We start from the raw sequence: 19,708 nt of genomic DNA, 5'->3' as shown, positions 1-19,708 counted from the left end.
GAGAGTTCCCACAGTATAAGATTCAGATATAAAACTACACACTTCACAGGTTCCATTTAATAGACTTTCAATTTATTCTTCACTTTTAAAAGTATTTAAATGTATAAATGCTAGACCTGAATACTGTTCCTATTATGTAATGTATTACTCCAAGATTTTCTCAGCCTAATTTAATTTCACAATATGTGATTATTCATCTACCACATTTTGGCATAGAACTGTAATTAAAAGCTTAAATATGAATCACATATAAATATAAATTATATCTTATCAAAAGAAAAAGGCAAACAGAAAATCCACAGTGAAATACCACTTCACACTGTCTGGTATTGCTATAATAAAAAAACAAGAAGAAGAGCAATAATCAATGTTGTCTATACTCAGGAGAAACTGGAACCTTCATACACTGCTGCTGGGAATGTAAAATGACACAGTCACTTTGGAAAATGGTTTGGTGGTCCCTCAAAATATTAAACATAAAGCTACCATGTGATCTAGCAATTCCACCCAAGAGAAATAATATCCAAATGTTTTCACAAGTGTTCACAGTAGCATTAGTCATAATAGCCAAAAGGTAGAAATAATTCAAATATCCATCAATGCCTAAATGGATATATAAAACACTAGACATCTATACAACAGAATATTGCTGCTGCTGCTAAGTCCCTTCAGTCGTGTCCGACTCTGTGCAACCCCATAGACAGCAGCCCACCAGGCTCCCCTGTCCCTGGGATTCTCCAGGGAAGAACACTGGAGTGGGTTGCCATTTCTTTCTCCAATGCATGAAAGTGAAAAGTGAAAGTGAAGTCACTCAGTCGTGTCTGACTAGTAGCGACCCCATGGACTACAGCCTAGCAGGCTCCTCCATCCATGCGATTTTCCAGGCAAGAGTACTGGAGTGGGTTGCCATTGCCTTCTCTGACAACAGAATACTAGTCAGGTACAAAAAGGAATCAAGTACTGTTGCATGCTACATGTATGAACCTCAAAAACTTTGTGCTAAATGAAAAAAACCAGACACAAAGGCCATATGTAGTATGACTGCATTTATATGAAATACTCCAGAAGAGACAAATCTATACAGAGTGGTTGAGTGGTTACCTAGAGCTTGGGGTGGGAACGAGAAGGGACTGCTAATGGGTAGGTAGTAAGTTTCAATACGGGGTGATGTAATGCTCTAAAAGTAAACTGTGAGGATGGCTGCATAGCTCTGCCACTGTACTGAAAACCATGGAACAGTATCCTACACCCTACCTTTATTCTTTATGATTCACTAATATAAATCTTCTAATCTTCCATCCAGAGCCCAGTGAAAGCCCCCACACTTATTTCAACTGCTTGACTCTGCTCACACTGTTCCCCTACCTAAAATACTCTCCCTAGTGTACAGTAGAGGGGGCTTCCCTGGTAAGCGCAGATGGTAAAGAATATGCCTGCCATGCAAGAGACCCAGGTTTGATCCCTGGGTCAGGAAGATTCCCTGGAGAAGGGACTGACAACCCACCCCAGTATTCTCACCTACAGAATTCCATGGACAGACCATGGGGTCACAAAAAGTTGGACACAACTGAGCAATTCACACACACACACACACACACACACACACACACACACACAGTACAGTTAATTTACATACTTATTTTGAAGATGTTTCTGATCAAGTCAGTTCTCATGATCCTACTTATCCTCTAGATTTCATACATACCACTTAAAACTGGTAACACTGAACTTCAAATATATACATAAAGCAGTCCCACCTTACTTCCTATCAATGTTTACATTTTGCCAGAATCTCTAATTCATGCTTTTAATTTCTTTTATCTTCTCAGAGATAAACTACTCACTGCAGAATCATGAGGATCAAACGTAATTGTGAGAACTCAACTAGGGCTCTAAGGACAAAGGAAAAAAGTGTACAACCAGGGACTGTTGTAGGATAAGCAGCATCAAGAGTGAACGAAGAGAGCCTCTCTGGTTGCCCAGTGGTTAAGAACCCACCTGCCAATGCAAGGGACATGGGTTCACACCCTGGTCCGGGCAGCTCCCACATGCCAAGGACAACTGAGCCTGTGTGCCACAACTACGAAGCCCATGCTCTAGAGCCCACGAGGTGCAACTACTGAGCCTACATGTTGCAACTACTGAAGCCCGAGTGCTCTAGAGCCCAGGCTCTGCACCAAGGGAAGCCACTGCACAAGCCCACACACTGCCACTGGAGAGCAGCCCCCGCTCAACCCAGCTGGAGGGCAGCCCCCGCTCGACCCAGCTGGAGGGCAGCCCCCACTTGATCCAGCTGGAGAGCAGCCCCCGCCTGATCCAGATGGAGAGCAGCCCCCGCTTGATCCAGCTGGAGAGAGGTCCACACAGCAATGCAGGCGCAGTGCAGCCAAAAATAAATAACAATTCTTTAAAAAAAAAAGTGAATGAAATGCGTACTCCTTTCTCTATCAAATCCTGCAAACTCACCTGCTTTACCAACCAGAACTGTGACAACATCTTTATATCATCTCTTTCTCACACTCTGAATAAACAAAGCTAATTCCACTATCTAAAATTCCTCAGCATGGCCCTGAAGAACTATGAACGCAGAACCCTTATTTGTTTTACTGCTGTTTAGTCACTCGGTTGTGTCTGACTCTCTGTGAGCCCATGGACTGTAGTACGCCAGGGTCCTCTGTCCATGGGATTTCCCAGGCAAGGATACTGGAGTGGGTTGCCATTTCCTTCTCCAGAGAATCTTCCTGACCCAGGATCAAATGTGAGTCTCCTACAGTGGCAGGTGGATTCTTTACCACTGAGCCACCAGGGAAGCCCTCTCATTTATTAAGCTTCAGAAATTCATTTTCCCCTTTCTATATATTTATACTTGCCTTGTGTTGGTTAGAGTCCAAAACACACATGTTCTAATCATTTAGACTTGCCTGGAGGATTTCTCTGGTAGTAAAGCACTTAGCTCCAAATTTATCTTATTTAAGTTTGCTACTCAAATATTTTTTATTTAATTTGGGCCTAATAATTCCCTTCATACTTGTAAAAACTCCTTTTAAAAATTTTATTTATTTTTTAATTGAAGGATAAATGCTTTACACAATTTTGTTGTTTTCTGTCAAACATCAACATGAATCAGCCATAGGTGTACCTATGTCCCCTCATGTCAGGACAACTTCTTGTAGTGAATACACTGTTCGATTACATGAAGAGAAAGCATCATTACCAAGAGTCAGAACATACTGAACCACAGAGAGTAGTTTTACACAGGCCCTGTCATTTGATGGAATCACCCAAATGTATAAAGAATTTTGACTTCCCTCAGAGACATAGAAATCAGTGAATAAATACAAAAAGCACCAGTCAACAACATATATTTCTCTTTGTATGCTGTTATACTAACTGGCCAATGATTTTAAACAGGCTGTCTAACTGGCAAGTGAAAGGCTTTCAAGTGCCTACAAGTAAGAAAAACTGGTAACTTTTAAATTTCCTGCAACAAGTGCGGGCTAACAATGCCTGGCCCATAGAAGGAGCTCAAAAAATAATTGCTGAACAAAGGACTGAAATAAAAGCCTTCATGAGGTATAGAGACTAAATCATTTTTCTGAAAAATACATTTTCTAAAGACTCTGAAAAGAGAAAATATTCACATGCATACTTTTCTATTTTAGTTTATCCCTTAAAATAAGAATTATACCCAAAAATGTTAACTGGGGCTTGAATCTGTATAAAAGATATCTTAGAATTTTTATTAATTTCTTCAAATTTCTCTAGCTTATCACTTCACAGTTATCAAAAAGGCAAACAGAGTAGTAAATTAAAATTCCACTCCTTTCACAAAGGAGGCAAGAATATACAATAAGGCAAAGACAACCTCTTCAATAAGTGGTGCTGGGAAGAAAACTGGACAGCTACATGTAAAAGAATGAAATTAGAACACTTCCTAACACCATACACAAAGATAAACTCAAAATGGATTAAAGACCTAAATATAAGACCAGAAAATATATAACTTTTAGAGGAAAACCTAGGCAGAATACTCAATGACATAAATCAAAGTAAGATCCTCTATGACCCACTTGCTAGAATAATGGAAATAAAAACAAAAGTAAACAAGTGGGACCTAATTAAACTTAAAAGTTTTTACACAGCAAAGGAAACTATAAACAAGGTGAAAAGACAGCCCTCAGAATGGGAGACAGTAATAGTAACTGAAACAACTGACAAAGGATTAACTTCCAAAATAGATAAGCAGCTCATACAACTCAACACCAGAAAAACAACCAACTGAATCAAAAAATGGGAAAAAGACCGAAACATTCATTTCTCCAAAGACATACACATGGCTAACACATACATGAAAAGATGCTCAACATCCCTCATTATTAGAAGAATGCAAATCAAAACTACAGTGAAGGTACCACTTCACACTGGTCAGAATGGCCATCACTAAAAAGTCTACGAATAATAAATGCTGGGGAGGGTGTAGAGAAAAGGGAACCCTCTTGCACTGTTGGTGGGAATGCAAATTGATACAGCCACTATGGAAGACGGTATTGAGATTCCTTAAAAACTAGGACTAAAACCACCATATGAGCAAGCAATCCCACTCCTAGGCATATACCCCGAGGAAACCAAAATAGAAAAAGACACATGTATCCCATTGTTCACTGCAGCACTATTTATAATAGCGAGAACATGGAAGCAACCTAGATGTCCATCGACCGATGAATGGATAAAGCTGTGGTAAATATACACAATGGAATATTACTCAGCCAAAAAAAGTGAATCAGTTCTAATGAAGTGGATGAACCTAGAGCGATTACACAGGGTGAAGTAAGTCAGAAAAAGAAAAGATAAATATCGTACATGAATGCATGCATAAATATGGAATCTAGAAGATGGTACCAAAGAATTTATTTGGAGGGCAGCAATGGAGAAAAAGACATAGAGAATAGACTTAGGGACACAGGGAGAGGGGAGGAGAGGGTGAGACGTATGGAGAGAGTAACATGGAAACTGACATTACTGTATGTGAAACAGACAATGGGACTGTGCTGTAGGTCTCAGGGAACTCAAACGGGCTGTGTATCAACCTAGAGGGGTGGGATGGGAAAAGAAACGGGAGGGAAGTTCAAGAGGGAGGGGACATATGTATACCTATGGCTGATTTACATTGAGGTTTGATAGAAAACAACAAAGTTCTGTAAAGCAATTATCCTTCCATTAAAAAATAAATAAAAATTAACTTCTTTAAATCATAATGTAAATAATATAGCTGGTTGCACAGAAAATTAAAGAAGTATGAATTTCCTATGTATGTTTTTTTAAGGATTATTATCAATAAACCTTCAGGTTCTGGTCATGGTCTATCCATATAACTCTCATTAAATTTAAATCAACTCTCAAATGAAAAATATTAGCAAGCAATATATCCTCCAAAGTGGGATGCACAACTTACTTCAACTTGGAAAAGTTCTCCAGCCCCCTCACAGTCATTGGATGTGATTACTGGAGTATGAATATGCACAAAGCCACTGTCCTGGAAGAAAGAGAGAAACCATTTGTCTCAGTACATCTGTCTGTGAAATAGTTCCAAGAATATACACCTTTTTATATGATTAAAATAGCACTAAGAGAATGTCACATCAAATTTCTCCTTAATCACACAACTAAAACTACTGAAATATCAAATGGAATGTTTATTATGCACAAAAAAATTAATAAATCCAAACTAACTTAGACAATATCTAGTCCAACCTCCTCACTTACAAGATAAGGAACTGAGGCCCAGAGAAATTTAATGAGAGGCCAAAGTCACACAACTAGTCAGTGTCAGAGCTGCAACTGGAACCTGGGTGCTCAGGCTGTCTCTTTGGTGCCATTTCTTCTTCTCGCTTCTCCAACATACTGGTAGTGATTTACCACACACTCACTCACTCAGGCTAATGCACCATGATGTTGCCCACATTACTACGGGAATACAAAGTGATCAATATTAAGTTCAATTATTTTGGGATAAGAAATTGTAACAACTATAAAAAGGAAAAAAATTGGGAACCAGGGACTGAAGAAGCAAAGAGCAAGACAGGCAGAAATATTACTTAGGAAGTCTGCCACTAAACTGCTAGCACAGTGCACTGCACATGGCGGCGACAGGAAGATTCTGAGCAGCAAGGAAGATTCTGCGCAGCAAACCTTAAAGCACCCAAGCGATTCTTCCACTCTGAAGTCTGAGACTATCTCCATTAGTGAACCACAAAAGCTGTTACTAGTAAAATTGAAATAACCCAGCAACTTCAAAGTTATACTTTCATTTTGACTATGGATGTAGGTAAAAGGTTACAATCAGCATAAATGTTGCAAGGTAGGGGTGGGAGCAGCTATAGTGAATTTATGTTGCAAAGGCAGAAGAATATGTGTTTAATAGACACATTTTGCTCTTGAAACCAACATAATAAATTCATATATATAAACATCTGCCTGTGTGCTCAGTCACTTCAGTGGTGTCCAACTCTTTGCAATCCCTTAGACTGTAGCCCTCCAGGCTCATCTGTCCATGGAATTTTCCCAGCAAGAATACTGGAGTGGGTTGCCACACCCTCCTCCAGGGAATCTTCCTGACGCAGAGATCAAACCGGCCATCTCCTGCACTGCACACAGATTCCTTATAGCTGAGCCACTGGGGAAACTCATATACACATCTAATCTCTGCTACATTCTGCCGGTCACGGGCGGAATGTAAAATATGTCAGTGCACTACCAGGGGCCTCCCATATTTGCCCCTTCCTTCCTAGTAAGACTGAATTCAAGTATTGTGGCTAGGATACAAAGCATCCAGCCAAGTACTTGCCTTATGAGGTACAGTGATTACATTTTCAAGCTATAAATTAGGAGTCTTAGAAGTATTCAAATATGTACTTAATCTGGGAACAACATTCGGAGAAGTGCTGCAGAGAGCACATTATGGAGAACAAATGAAACAGAATCAATAACATGACTGCATTAAACTTTTATCTCCCAGGAGCCAAGAATTATGGACATGAATCATTTATTCCACATGAATGCAGGCAACTATGAGCATGAGTGCAGTAAACAAAGAAAGGAAGTGAAAAATCCAAAGGAAATGAGGGTGGCCAGAGGGAGGGGAAAGGGAGGAGAAAATTTAACGGCTGAATGTAATTGCCAGAGTTAGAACTGGTCAACTGCTTCGAGAAACAATGCTGTAAATCGTATGGAAATAACTGGATGGGATTTAAAAAAATAAAAATTACTCAAATAATGCTAAACCTCCCAAAAGGCGTCACCAGCTTTTTAAGTCTAAACAGTGCTAGCAAGGCCTATCATATCTAAGACTATAACATTACCACCAAAAGTTATAAAGAAGGTACAAAGGAATAACAAAGGTGAGAACAAAGTCCAAAAATGAGAAAGTGAACAGCAAAGTAGGAAAATAAATAGCAAGGGTACTGTCAGCGGCTGCCTCCAATGGGGTTCCGATGTCAAGTACTTATCCCATCCCATAGCAAAGGGGTTCCTAACGAGAGATACAAATGCCAGAGAAGCGGGCAAAAATAGTGGCCCAATTATTTAGATCTCACCCACCACCTCTAAATATCTAAGTATTTGGACAGATACATATTTCTACAATCAGATATGATGAAACAATGAGTACCTGAAAATTAAAAATTTGTGTACTAAGGCCCATATGTATTACTCAAAGACTCATGGACTGTTTTTAACACAAAAAAAACAAGTATCATTATTTAATCAGACTCAACAGAAAAGAAACAGGACAGCAACTGCCGGCCGCAGGCGCACCCCTGGCAACCAGTAACAGCAGGAGGAGACCAACCAACCAAACAAAACCCAGAAACACACCCATAAAAAGCAGTCACGGGAACTCAGAGACACAGCAGTCCAGGGTCATTTAACCCAGCGTCAAAGAACACTCCCCACTGTGACAGGCTTTGAGGCACTGCCATGCTGAGAAGGAAACAATCTGATACTCAGAGGAAGAAACTCAACTCACCAAGAAAGGGCAAATGTATTAACATCTTTTCAGGAGCCTAAAGTAACAAACATAGAAACAGCACCCAGTACAGAATAATATATAACTATAATTTAGTATGTCCTATAACACTCATACACAAGTGGGTAACATCTTAAAAGGGGAATATCAAGATTATGTTTTCTAGGGCCTTACAATTACAATTAAAAAGTGAATTTTTAAGATTCAAAAGTGCCTATCTTTAGAAACATGTCTAACACTGCAAAAATCCATTATTTTTAACCACCTAAAAGATCCCTGGGTTGGGAAGATTCCCTGGAGGAGGGCATGGCAACCCACTCCAGTATTCTTGCCTGGAGAATCCCATGGACAGAGGAGCCCGGCAACCTACAGTCCATGGGGTCACAAAGATCAGACACAACTGAGCGACTAAGCACAGCACAAAATGTTTTTTAAATTTTTCTTTGCTGATTCTTTGATTTCAGAGTTTTATAGTTTATTCTCTCATGTAAAAATAGTTTATCTGTAAAAACTTCAGATAATAAACAAATGTGTTTAAAAAAACAAGTGAAATGCATGAATTAGGAAAAGCCCACTTGTTAATGGACTGCCAATACCACCACCTAGTGGCCAGAAATCCATAAAACTTTCAGAATTGAAGCAGGTCCACTGGCCAATAGCTGAAGACAAATGGGGGAAAATACTTCTACACCTGAACAAATTTTCTGTTTGTATAGTTCAAGCATTACTGAAAAGCCACATGGGAGCTGTGTGAGAAAGCTTATGACAGTATATGAAAATGTACCTCTTTAAACCATAACGGGTAATGTGATTTATTTTCCTTTGTTTATTCTTATGCGTTAAAGCCACGCTGTTCTTTAGCTGTCACACCAGAAATTCTCTCTTAAGGAGCTCTGCAGAGAGCGAGAATTTTCTAGTGCTCTATAGCAGGGCTGCACGTGCATGAAGTTGGATGCTGTCCAAGGGAAGGGTATGCTGTTAGACAATCTTCCCAAATGAGCTGGATGTGGAGAAGTGCCTTAGGAAGAGTTCCAAAACTACATGGAATAATGCTGAACTTTATCTATTGGCTCACTCTTGCCTTTGGAGCCCTTCCATCCACCACATGGGAGGAGGGTCTCATCAACTGACCAGCTACATTCCACTGTGGCTTTCCTGGGTTGGGAATAAATGGCTGAAAAGCAAAGCTAAATGAGATACATGTCTTTAGTCATTAGATCAACCTACTTGATCATCAATAATCCTTTAAAATTAGTGCTTACTGTATATAAAATCTCTAGGACCAAGATGGAGAAACAGGAACTAGATTTACCCTCCTGTCTGAAACAACCAAAAAACAAAACAAAAGAATCCACAAGCAAACCACATGGAACGACAGTTTTCAAGACACTGAACATCAGACAACAAAGGAGAGTGCACCCTGAGAGACAGGAAACAAACATAGTGAACCCCTCCAGCAGCCCAGCTTATTGCTTTAAGATTTCCCAAATGACAACAGGAAGCAGGAATAAATAAAGCAGAGCTCAGCAGATTTCCTGAGTTGAAGAGACAGAGCTGAGAGTCTGAGGCCAAAATGGCAGGAATTGACAGGACCGAGTCCCAGAGAGCAGAGAGGTATGCAACAACTCCAGAGACGCACAGAGAGTCACCCTGGAGTGTGGACCAGTATTGATCAAGTGAAGGAAAGATCAGCTCACGCATGTGAGGACCATCCAAGATGATTAGAGGAAACAGTGCCTATTCCCACAGTCAGGTTGGAAGATCTTGTGATTCACAAGGTACTAGGTAGACTGCTCAGGAAGGCTTTGCCTCAGTAGTGGGAATAACAGACCTAGACTGAGCACTGCTTCGGATTTACCTGAAAGTCAAAGTGTCAAGTCACTCAGTCGTGTCCGACTCTGTGACCCCATGGACTGCAGCCCACCAGGCTCCACTGTCCATGGAATTCTCCAGGCAAAAATACTGGAATGGGTTGCCATTTCTTCTCCAGGGGATCTTCCCGACCCAGGAGTCAAACCCAGGTCTCCTGCATTGCAGGCAGATTCTCTACCATCTGAGCCACCAGGGAAGCCCAGAAAAAAGGCTTCCCTGATTGGGAATTGACCCTGGGCTGCAGCAGTGAGTGCCGAATCCTAACCACTAGACTACCAGGGAGCATACAAATCATAAAAGCAAGATCCTTCCAGTAACTTAACTACATACCAGAACAGAACATAAGAAGCTTTATAAATATCCAGCAGCCAGCAAGATAAAATCCACAAGGTCTGGAAACTAATCAAAGATTAGCAGGTATAAGAAGAAGCAGGAAAACATCATCTCTAATGAAGAGACTAATCAATTAAAACTGACTCATAACTGACTGACATGTTAGGACATAAAAATGGTTACTAAACAGCTATGAAAACCATACATAGTTTTAACTAAAACTGCTGAATATGTTCAAAAAAGTTAGTAGAGACATGGAAGACCTAAAAAACTAAAATCCCTGATTTCTCCAAAGAAGACATACAGATGGCTAACAAACACATGAAAAGATGCTTAACATTGCTCAATATTAGAGAAATGCAAATCAAAACCACAATGAGATATCACCTCTACTGGTCAGAGTGGCCATCATCAAAAAGTCTAAAAACAATAAATGCTGGAGAGGGTGTGGAGAAAAAAAAATGCTCTTGCACTGTTGGTGAGAATGTAAACTGATACAGCCATTATGGAAGATGGTATTGAGATTCCTTAAAAACTAGGGAAAAAAACTACCATATGACCCATCAATCCCACTTCTAGGCCTTGAGGAAACCAAAATTGAAAAAGATACATGTATCCCATTGTTCACTGTAGCACTATTTACAATAGCTAGAACATGGAAGGAACCTAGATGTCCATCAACAGATGAATAGATAAGTTGTGGTACATATACACAACGGAATATTACTTAGCCAAAAAAAAGTGAATCAGTTCTAATGAGGTGGATGAACCTAGAACCTATTACACAGAATGAAGTCAGTCTGAAAGAGAAAGACAAATATCATATTCTAAGACATATATACGGAATCTAGCAACATGGTATGGAAGAACTTATTTACAGGCAGCAAAGGAGAAACGGACATAGAGAACAGACTTACGGACATGGGGAGAGGGGAGGAGAGGGTGAGACGTGTGGCAAGAGTAACGTGGAAACTTACATTACCATATGTAAAATGGAGAGCCAATGGGAATTTGCTATATGGCTCAGGAAATTCAAACAGGGTTGTCTATCAACCTAGAGGGGTAGAATGGGGAGGGAGATGGGAGGGAGGTTCAAAAGGGGGGGATATATGTATACCTATGGTTTATTCATGTTGAGGTTTGACAGAAAACAACAAAATTCTGTAAAGCAATTATCCTTCAAGTAAAAAATATATTTAAAAAAATTAAATTAATGATCTGAAAAAAAAAGAAGGCCCAAATCAACCACTTATGAAACCTATAATGTATGGGGTGGAAAATGCACTGAACAGAAACAACAACAAATCAGGCATTGCAGAAGAAAAGGTCAGTGAGCAAAAAAACAAAAAAGACACAGTAAAAGAAACTATCCAAAAGAAACACACTGGGGGAAAAGAAGATTTAAAAAAAAAAAAAAAAAGAACATGAGTGAGCTATGGGAATATCATCATGTGGCCAAATATACACAGGTAACTGAAGTCCCCAAAGGAGAGAGGTAACATAAAAAATATGTGATGAAAAATGACTGAAAAACCTAGTGAAAACTGAAATGTACTAGAAAAGAAATTCAATGAACTCCAGACACAAGAAGCATTAAAAAGCTGTGCCAAGGCACATATTAATCAAGTTGCTCAAAGTTAGTGATAAACAGAAAATTTTAGATCACTCAAAGAAAAAAGTACCACATAATAAGGCATGTTTGGAATAAATAACCAGAAGACTTTTCAGGATACTATGCCAGTGTTAAACAATTATTCAACTTCTTCACCAGAATGAACATGGAGAAGCAAAGCTCCTTACCTTAAAGAAAGAATGGATAGCTGCTGTGGCTTCACTGCGAACCCTCAGTACAGAACCCAGAACATTAGTCCTACACCTGAGGTGAGGATATTGTCTCAGATATTCCAGAGGATGCCTCTCTTTATATTTAACAGGGAAAGCCTGAAACAACAGGAGAAACAAGTGAGAGGCTAACAAAGATACTGCTTTATAAAATCAGTTTACAGGGCCTTTGTTAAAGAGCAGTGTTTTAGGATAAAACCAAGAATACACAGAAGAACTATACAAAAAGATCTTCACAACCCAGATAATCACAATGGTGTGATCACTCACCTAGAGCCAGACATCCTGGAATGTGAAGTCAAGTGGGCCTTAGAAAGCATCACTACAAAGCTAGTGGAGGTGATGGAATTCCAGTTGAGCTATTTCAAATCCTGAAAGATGATGCTGTGAAAGTGCTGTCCTCAATATGCCAGTAAATTTGGAAAACTCAGCAGTGGCCACAGGACTAGAAAAGGTCAGTTTTTGTTCCAATCCCAAAGAAAGGCAATGCCAAAGAATGCTCAAACTACCCTGCAATTGCACTCATCTCACACGCTAGTAAAGTACTGCTCAACATTCTCCAAGCCAGGCTTCAGCAATATGTGAACCGTGATCTTCCACATGTTTAAGCTGGTTTTAGAAAAGGAAGAGGAACCAGAGATCAAATTGCCAACATCCCCTGGATCATCGAAAAAGCAAGAGAGTTCCAGAAAAACATCTATTTCTGCATTATTGACTCTGCCAAAGCCTTTGACTGTGTGGATCACAATAAACTGTGGAAGATTCTTCAAGAGACGGGCATAGCAGACCACCTGACTTGCCTCTTGAGAAACCTATATGCAGGTCCGGAAGCAACAGTTAGAACTGGACATGGAACAACAGACTGGTTCCAAATAAGAAAAGGAGGATGTCAGGCTGCATATTGTCACCCTGCTTATTTAACTTCTATGCAGAGTACATCATGAGAAACGCTGGGCTGGAAGAAACACAAGCTGGAATCAAGATTGCCAGGAGAAATATCAATAACCTCAGATATGCAGATGACATCACCCTTATGGCAGAAAGTGAAGAGGAACTCAAAAGCCTCTTGATGAAAGTGAAAGAGGAGAGTGAAAAAGTTGGCTTAAAGCGCAACATTCAGAAAACGAAGATCATGGCATTTGGTCCCATCACTTCATGGGAAATAGACTGGGAAACAGTGGAAACACAGTCAGACTTTATATTTTGGGACTCCAAAATCACTGCAGATGGTGACTGCAGCCATGAAATTAAAAGATGCTTACTCCTTGGAAGGAAAGTTATCACCAACCTAGACAGCATATTCAAAAGCAGGGACATTACTTTGCCAACAAAGGTCCGTGTAGTCAAGGCTTTGGTTTTTCCAGTTGGTCATGTATGGATGTGAGAGTTGGACTGTGAAGAAAGCTGAGTGCTAAAGAATTGATGTTTTGAACTGTGGTGTTGGAGAGACTCTTGAGAGTCCCTTGGACTGCAGGGAGATCCGACCAGTCCATTCTGAAGGAGATAAGCCCTGGGATTTCTTTGGAAGGAATGATGCTAAAGCTGAAACTCCAGTACTTTGGCCACCTCATGCGAAGAGTTGACTCATTGGAAAAGACTCTGATGCTGAGAGGGATTGGGGGCAGAAGGAGAAGGGGACGACAGAGGATGAGATGGCCGGATGGCATCACTGACTCGATGGACGTGAGTCTGAGTGAACTCCGGGAGTTGGTGATGGACAGGGAGGCCTGGCATGCTGCGATACATGGGGTCGCAAAGAGTCAGATACAACTGAGTGACTGAACTGAACTGAAGATGCTTTCCTTCTTGTTTAACATAACTGAATATGGTCCACATGAATTCTAACACATTAGTACAAGGGAGTGAAATCAGAGATATGGGTTTGAATCCAGCTCGACTTCGTACTAGCTTTGGGATTTTGGACAAAATTACTTATTATCAGACAGCTAATATGTTACTTACCAAACTTCTATCCATTAGCTATCAATCACTATTTACAAACAGAGATTAGGATATAATCATGCAAAACCCTCCTAGAGAAGGAAATAGCAACCCACTCGAGTATTCTAGCCTGGAAAATTCCACAGACAGAGGAGGCTGGCAGGCTACAGTCCACAGGGTTGTAAAGAGTTGGCCAAGCCTGAGCAAATGCAAAACACTCCACTGTTAGGCACACAGTTTAGAATATTGTAGATATTAAAGATTACATTTTCTACAGCGGTATACACACAGCTGGTACTCAATTTTAAAATCACCATAGCATCTTGAAAGTTCACAAAAACTCATGATCTATTAGCACTGCTTATCACCATTTATCAACATGTGCTGCTATTTCAGAACACAGGGGAGGGTCAACAGCTTTCTGTCATCTAGGGAAGTATATATTCATAAAAATTTTAAAGGAAATGTTGACCCTTCCTAGAAAAACTTTCCTAAAAACTATATGACCAAAACCAGTTTCAATAAGAAAGCTAACAGAGAAGTGAAGTAAAAGAGCTACTGTTGCTCAGTTGCTCAGTCGTGCCCAACTCTTTGCAACCCCATGGACTGCAGCATGCCAGGCTTCCCTGTCCTTCACTATCTCCCAGAGTTTGCTCAAAATCATGTCCATTATCAGTGATGCCATCCAACCATCTCATCCTCTGTCACCCCCTTTTCCTTCCCTCTATCTTCCCCAGCATCAGGGTCATTTCCAATGAGTCAGCTCTTCACATCAGGTGGCCAAAGTATTGGAGTTTCAGCATCAGTCCTTTTAATGAATATTCAGGATTGATTTCTTTTAGGATTGACTGGTTTGATCTCCTTGCTGTCCAAGGGACTCTCAAGAGTCTTCACCCACCATAGTTCAAAAGCATCAGTTCTTCGGCACTCAGTCTTCTTTATGGTCCAACTCTCACATCCCTACATGACTACTGGAAAAACCATAGTTTTTCCTTGCACCTTTGTCAGCAAAGTGATACCTCTGCTTTTTAATACACTGTCTAGGCTTGTCATAGCTTTCCTTCCAAAGAGCAAGTGTCTTTTAATTTCATGGCTGCAGTCACCATCTGTAGTGATTTTGCAGCCCAAGAAAATAAAGCCTCTCACTGTTTCCATTGTTTCCCCATCTATTTGGCATGGAGTGATGGGACTGGATACTTTGGTCTTCGTTTTTTGAAAGCTGAGTTTTAAGCCAGCTTTTTCACTCTCTTCTTTCACCTTCATTCAAAAGGCTCCTTAGTTCTTTGCTTTCTGCCATAAGGGTGGTGTCACCTGCCTATCTGAGGTTATTGGTATTTCTCCCAGCAGTCTTGATTCCAGTGAGTGATTGATCCAGCCTGGTATTTCACATGATGTACTCTGCATATAGATTAAATAAGCAGGGAGACAATATTCAGCCTTGATGTATTCCTTTCCCAATTTGGAACCAGTCTGTTGTTTCATAGCAGTTCTAACTGTTGCTTCTTGACCTGCATACACCTTTCAGGAGGCACAAAAGGTGGTCTGGGATTCCCATCTCTTGAAGAATTTTCCAGTCTGTTGTGATCCACACAGTCAAAATGTAGTCAACGAAGCAGATGCTTTCTGGAATTTTCTTGCTTTTTCTATGATCCAACAGATGTTGCCAATTTGATCTCTGGTTCCTCTGCCTTTTCTAAATCTAGGTTGTACATCTGGAAGTCCCCAGTTCACATACTATTTAAGCCTCATTTGAAGGATTTTGAATAGTTCCTTGCTAGCATGTGAAATGAGTGCAAATGGTGGGATAGTTTGAACATTTTTTGGTATTGCCCTTCTTTGGGATTGGAATGAAAACTGACCTTTTCCAGTCCTGTGCCCACTGCTGGGTTTTCCAAATTTGCTGCCAGACTGAGTATAGCACTTTAACAGCATCATCGTTTAGGATGTGAAAATCTCGGCTGGAATTCCATCATCTCCACTAGCTCTGCTTATAGTAATGATTCTTAAGGCCTAATTGACTTCACACTCCAGTAATGGTAGCCTATTTTAGAGTTATCTATTCCTTTTAGGCCTGTGCACACTCTAAATTGTGACGTATAGAAATAGGTCCCATACCTATGAAAGTGACAATATGGTCAAATTAACAAGAATCTGGGGACTGCTAGCAGGCTCAGAGTTCCCTAATGTGTGAATACTTACAAATGACACTGAAATGAGGGGAAAGAATAGGGGAAGGCATCAATACTCACCAAGGGAAAATAATTTACAAAAAGTAAAACACAGGGCAAATTTTTAATAATGAAACCTCTCTAAAAAGCAAAAATAGTAATGGTTACCATTTTCATTCTTCTGAGTTTCAAATTATTTTCACAGTCTATTTTTCAGACACCTTCATATCTGATTCTTAATTTTAAATGTCAATTAGAACTTCTTAGAATATTGTTCAAACACTTTTTTTTAATTGCCTATTTTCTTTCTTCTTTGTTTTTATTTCTTCCAGTTATCCAAAAGAACTAAAAATGAGCTAAAATAATGCTATTTCCCTGTATTTCCTCACTTTTTGTTCATTAAATATTTGAAGATGAGTACAGATAAACCACAGGGGAGTCAAATGGCTAGGACATAAACTTCAGCTATGCCACAACATGACCCAATGCAAGTTATTGTGCCTGGTTGGGCTTCATTTCCTCCAATTAGAAAATGGATTGATAATCTATGAAATTATCCCCTCTGACCTCTTTGTTGCTGTTCAGTTGTTAAGTCATGCCCAACTCTTTGTGACCCCATGAACTGTAGCAGCCAGGCTTCCCTGTCCATCACCATCTCCCAGAGTTTGCTCAAACTCATGTCCATTGAGTCGGTGATGCCATCCAACTATCTCATCCTCTGTTGCCTCCTGCTCCTCCTGCCTTCAATCTTTCCCAGCATCAGAGTCTTTTCCAATGAGTCTGCTCTTTGCATCAGGTGGCCAAAATATTAGAGCTTTACCATCAGTCCTTCCGATGAATATCTGGGGTTGATTTCCTTTGGGATTGACTGGTTTCATTTCCTTACTGTCCAAGGGATTCTCAAGAGTTTATAACCTCTTTATCAATCTATAAATAAAAAGCTACCACCACTCCAGTATTCTTTTTTTTTTTAACACTACAGTATTCTTGCCTGGAAAATCCAATGGACAGAGCAGTCTGGTGGGCTCATGGAGTCACAAAGAATCAGATGTGACTGAGCTCACACACACACTAACAGGAGAGTGTTCCAAAAACAAGAATAAACATGTCTTAATGTAGCATTTATCTTTGTTCCGCCCAAACATGACCACACTCTAGCACTGTCCAGTAGTATTTCCCATGATAAATAGAAATGTTCTGTATCTGTGCAATGCAGGACAGAAGCCACTAGGTGCATGTGACTACTGAGCACTTGAAATGTGGCTAATGCCATTAAGGAAGGCAATTTTTTATTTAATTTTGAATCATTTAATATTAAATAGCCACAGGTAACTAGTGGCTACTGCGCTGGATGATACAGTTCTAGATAATGGAAAAGTCATTTCAAGGCACAGCATTCCTAAGAACTGTTTGCCCTGGTATGTCTTTGTCATTGTAGCTGACCAGGCATGCTTGAAAAAGTGGCAAATTTCAACAGTGAAAGGCACCACAGAGATGCACGGAGTAGTATCACTTAGCTCCTACTCCTAAGACTCAACCATTTACATGAGTACTTTCTGCTACTCTTTCCACATTCCTTAGTCTATAGTCTGTTTCAATTATCTAGGAAGTCATGATCGAAATGATCCAAGTGCCATCTTCCTAACGTTACACATAAAACACTGCTAGTTTTAAATTAAGCCATTTTAAAAACAGCCTCCATAGAAGTGTTATAAAACATACCTTGGCATCACAATTGCCAACAACTTCAATTTTTTCTGCCTTCAGTTCCACATTTTGCTTTTTGGATGGACTTTTTACCAACTGTCCTTGAACTTCCACGGAACTCCCAAAAGCCAGTTCTCTACAGTAATGAAAAACCAACATAAACAGGATCTTACAAGTAGCCCTCATATTAATACAAATCTTGCTATCAAAACACTAAAGTATTTAATGATAGAAGTTTACCCTTAATTGGGTTAAGAACTACATGTAGTTAAGAAAGAAGCAAAGGATAGGTAGGGATATTGTCATATAAAAATGTTAAAGAAAACAATCTTGATTCTATGCATTTGGACTTGAGCATCAATGCTATGAAAAGCAGATCTCCTTAGAAAGATCACTGAGGGGCAATATGAACACCTGGATGATAGAAATGAGGAACAGAGGAGATGAAAAAACAAACAAAAAAAAACCAAAGTATTCTTAAAACAAAAACCTCACCTACTGTCAAAGCTTGAATCTGCTACAACCTGAAGGCTTTCCAAAGATGACCCATCATTTACGTGCAGGAACAGGACTTCCTTCTGGGAGCGGATTGAACGAATCCATCCCTGATGAGAAATATTTCTAAACTTGAGTTTAAAACACAAACTTTTAATATTTTCATTATATATACACACAGAAGACTAAGTGAATAATGAAAAAAATCCTCATAACCCTGGCTGAACAAATCAATTGCTTTTATAATAGCTCATCCACATGCATATATAATTTTATATGGTCCTTATCATAGTGAAATATAGCTTTGGCATTCCACTGCTGTTTCATTAATAAAGCTCACCATTTTGAATAGATGCCCCAAATCCCATTAGGTTCATGAGCCTAATTCACATAACCAATCCCCTAATATTCCAGGTTTTCTTCCTGCCCCTAACCCCTCCCCTACACAACAGGGCACATATCTTGGTTCCTTTCTCCTTTTGTATCAAATTCCCAGAGAGATTATGTACAGACTAGAAAGGTCTTCATGGGATTTTTATTTTTTTCCAAAGTATCACACAAAAAGAGTTCTCAAGAAACTTAGTATGAACACATACTAAGTAAAACATAAACTTTCAGAGACACTCTGAATTTAAGTGATAGGTATGTATGAGGGCTTCCCTGGTGGCTTAGTGGCAAAGAATCCATCTGCCAATGCAGGAGATGTGGGTTCGATCTCTGGGTGGAGAAGATCTCCTGGAGAAGGAAATCCAGTATTCCTGCCTGGAGAATTCCATGGACAGAGGAGCTTGGTGGGCTACCGTCCATGGGGTCACAAGAGTCAGACACAACTTAGACACTAAACAACACAACAAGAATGTATGAGTACAAATGGAGATGTCTTCAAGTAGACCAGTTAACAGTAAAAACAGCTCTCTGAGAGGAGACAACCAACTTACATTTAACTAGCACAGAAGCTGAGAATATTCTAGCAGTCTTTCAACAATTATGAAAGAACTGATAGTGTCTGATTAACCATTTAAACACTGGGAAACTATGATTGGCTATTAAACTTGGGGAAAGTGGTATGCTCCTACTTAGAAATTGTATACACCCTGGCTTTCTTTGTATCCTCAGCACACCCTGTAGACACTGTTATTCAAGCCCTTCTATTACTTATTTGCATGTCCATCTTTTGGGGGTTTAGCAACCACGTTTGCAGTTGCCTTGAAGGCTATTGTCAAGGACACAGTAGAAAACCCACAAGTATTTTTCAGTGGAAGAATATCATGTACTGAACACCTACTACGTGACAGGCATTTTACTACCTTCTTCATATACTGTCTCA

General features: G+C 39.8%; 1 protein-coding gene across 8 annotated transcripts in view; it reads right to left on the bottom strand.

The window, feature by feature from the left end:
• The window catches only part of NARS2 (asparaginyl-tRNA synthetase 2, mitochondrial), a 152,066-nt gene that overhangs the window by 128,320 nt on the left and 4,038 nt on the right, over nucleotides 1–19,708 (bottom strand). For 3 of the 8 annotated variants that reach the window (XM_042237733.1, XM_027959883.3, XM_042237734.2), the window contains exons 2-5: nucleotides 18,382–18,491; nucleotides 17,902–18,022; nucleotides 12,029–12,169; nucleotides 5,453–5,533 (exon numbers count right to left, since the gene is read on the bottom strand). In XM_042237733.1, coding sequence (XP_042093667.1) covers nucleotides 5,453–5,533; nucleotides 12,029–12,169; nucleotides 17,902–18,022; nucleotides 18,382–18,491 — 453 coding nt within the window. Of the gene's footprint in view, nucleotides 1–5,452; nucleotides 5,534–12,028; nucleotides 12,170–17,901; nucleotides 18,023–18,381; nucleotides 18,492–19,708 lie in introns of those variants that run through there. The other 5 variants (XM_060403957.1, XM_015103083.4, XM_060403956.1 and 2 more) reach the window with 4 other exon arrangements.

Source organism: Ovis aries, chromosome 21, assembly GCF_016772045.2.
Source record: "Ovis aries strain OAR_USU_Benz2616 breed Rambouillet chromosome 21, ARS-UI_Ramb_v3.0, whole genome shotgun sequence".
Taxonomy (NCBI): Eukaryota; Metazoa; Chordata; class Mammalia; order Artiodactyla; family Bovidae; genus Ovis; species Ovis aries.
This window is presented reverse-complemented; position numbering and strand designations above follow the sequence as displayed.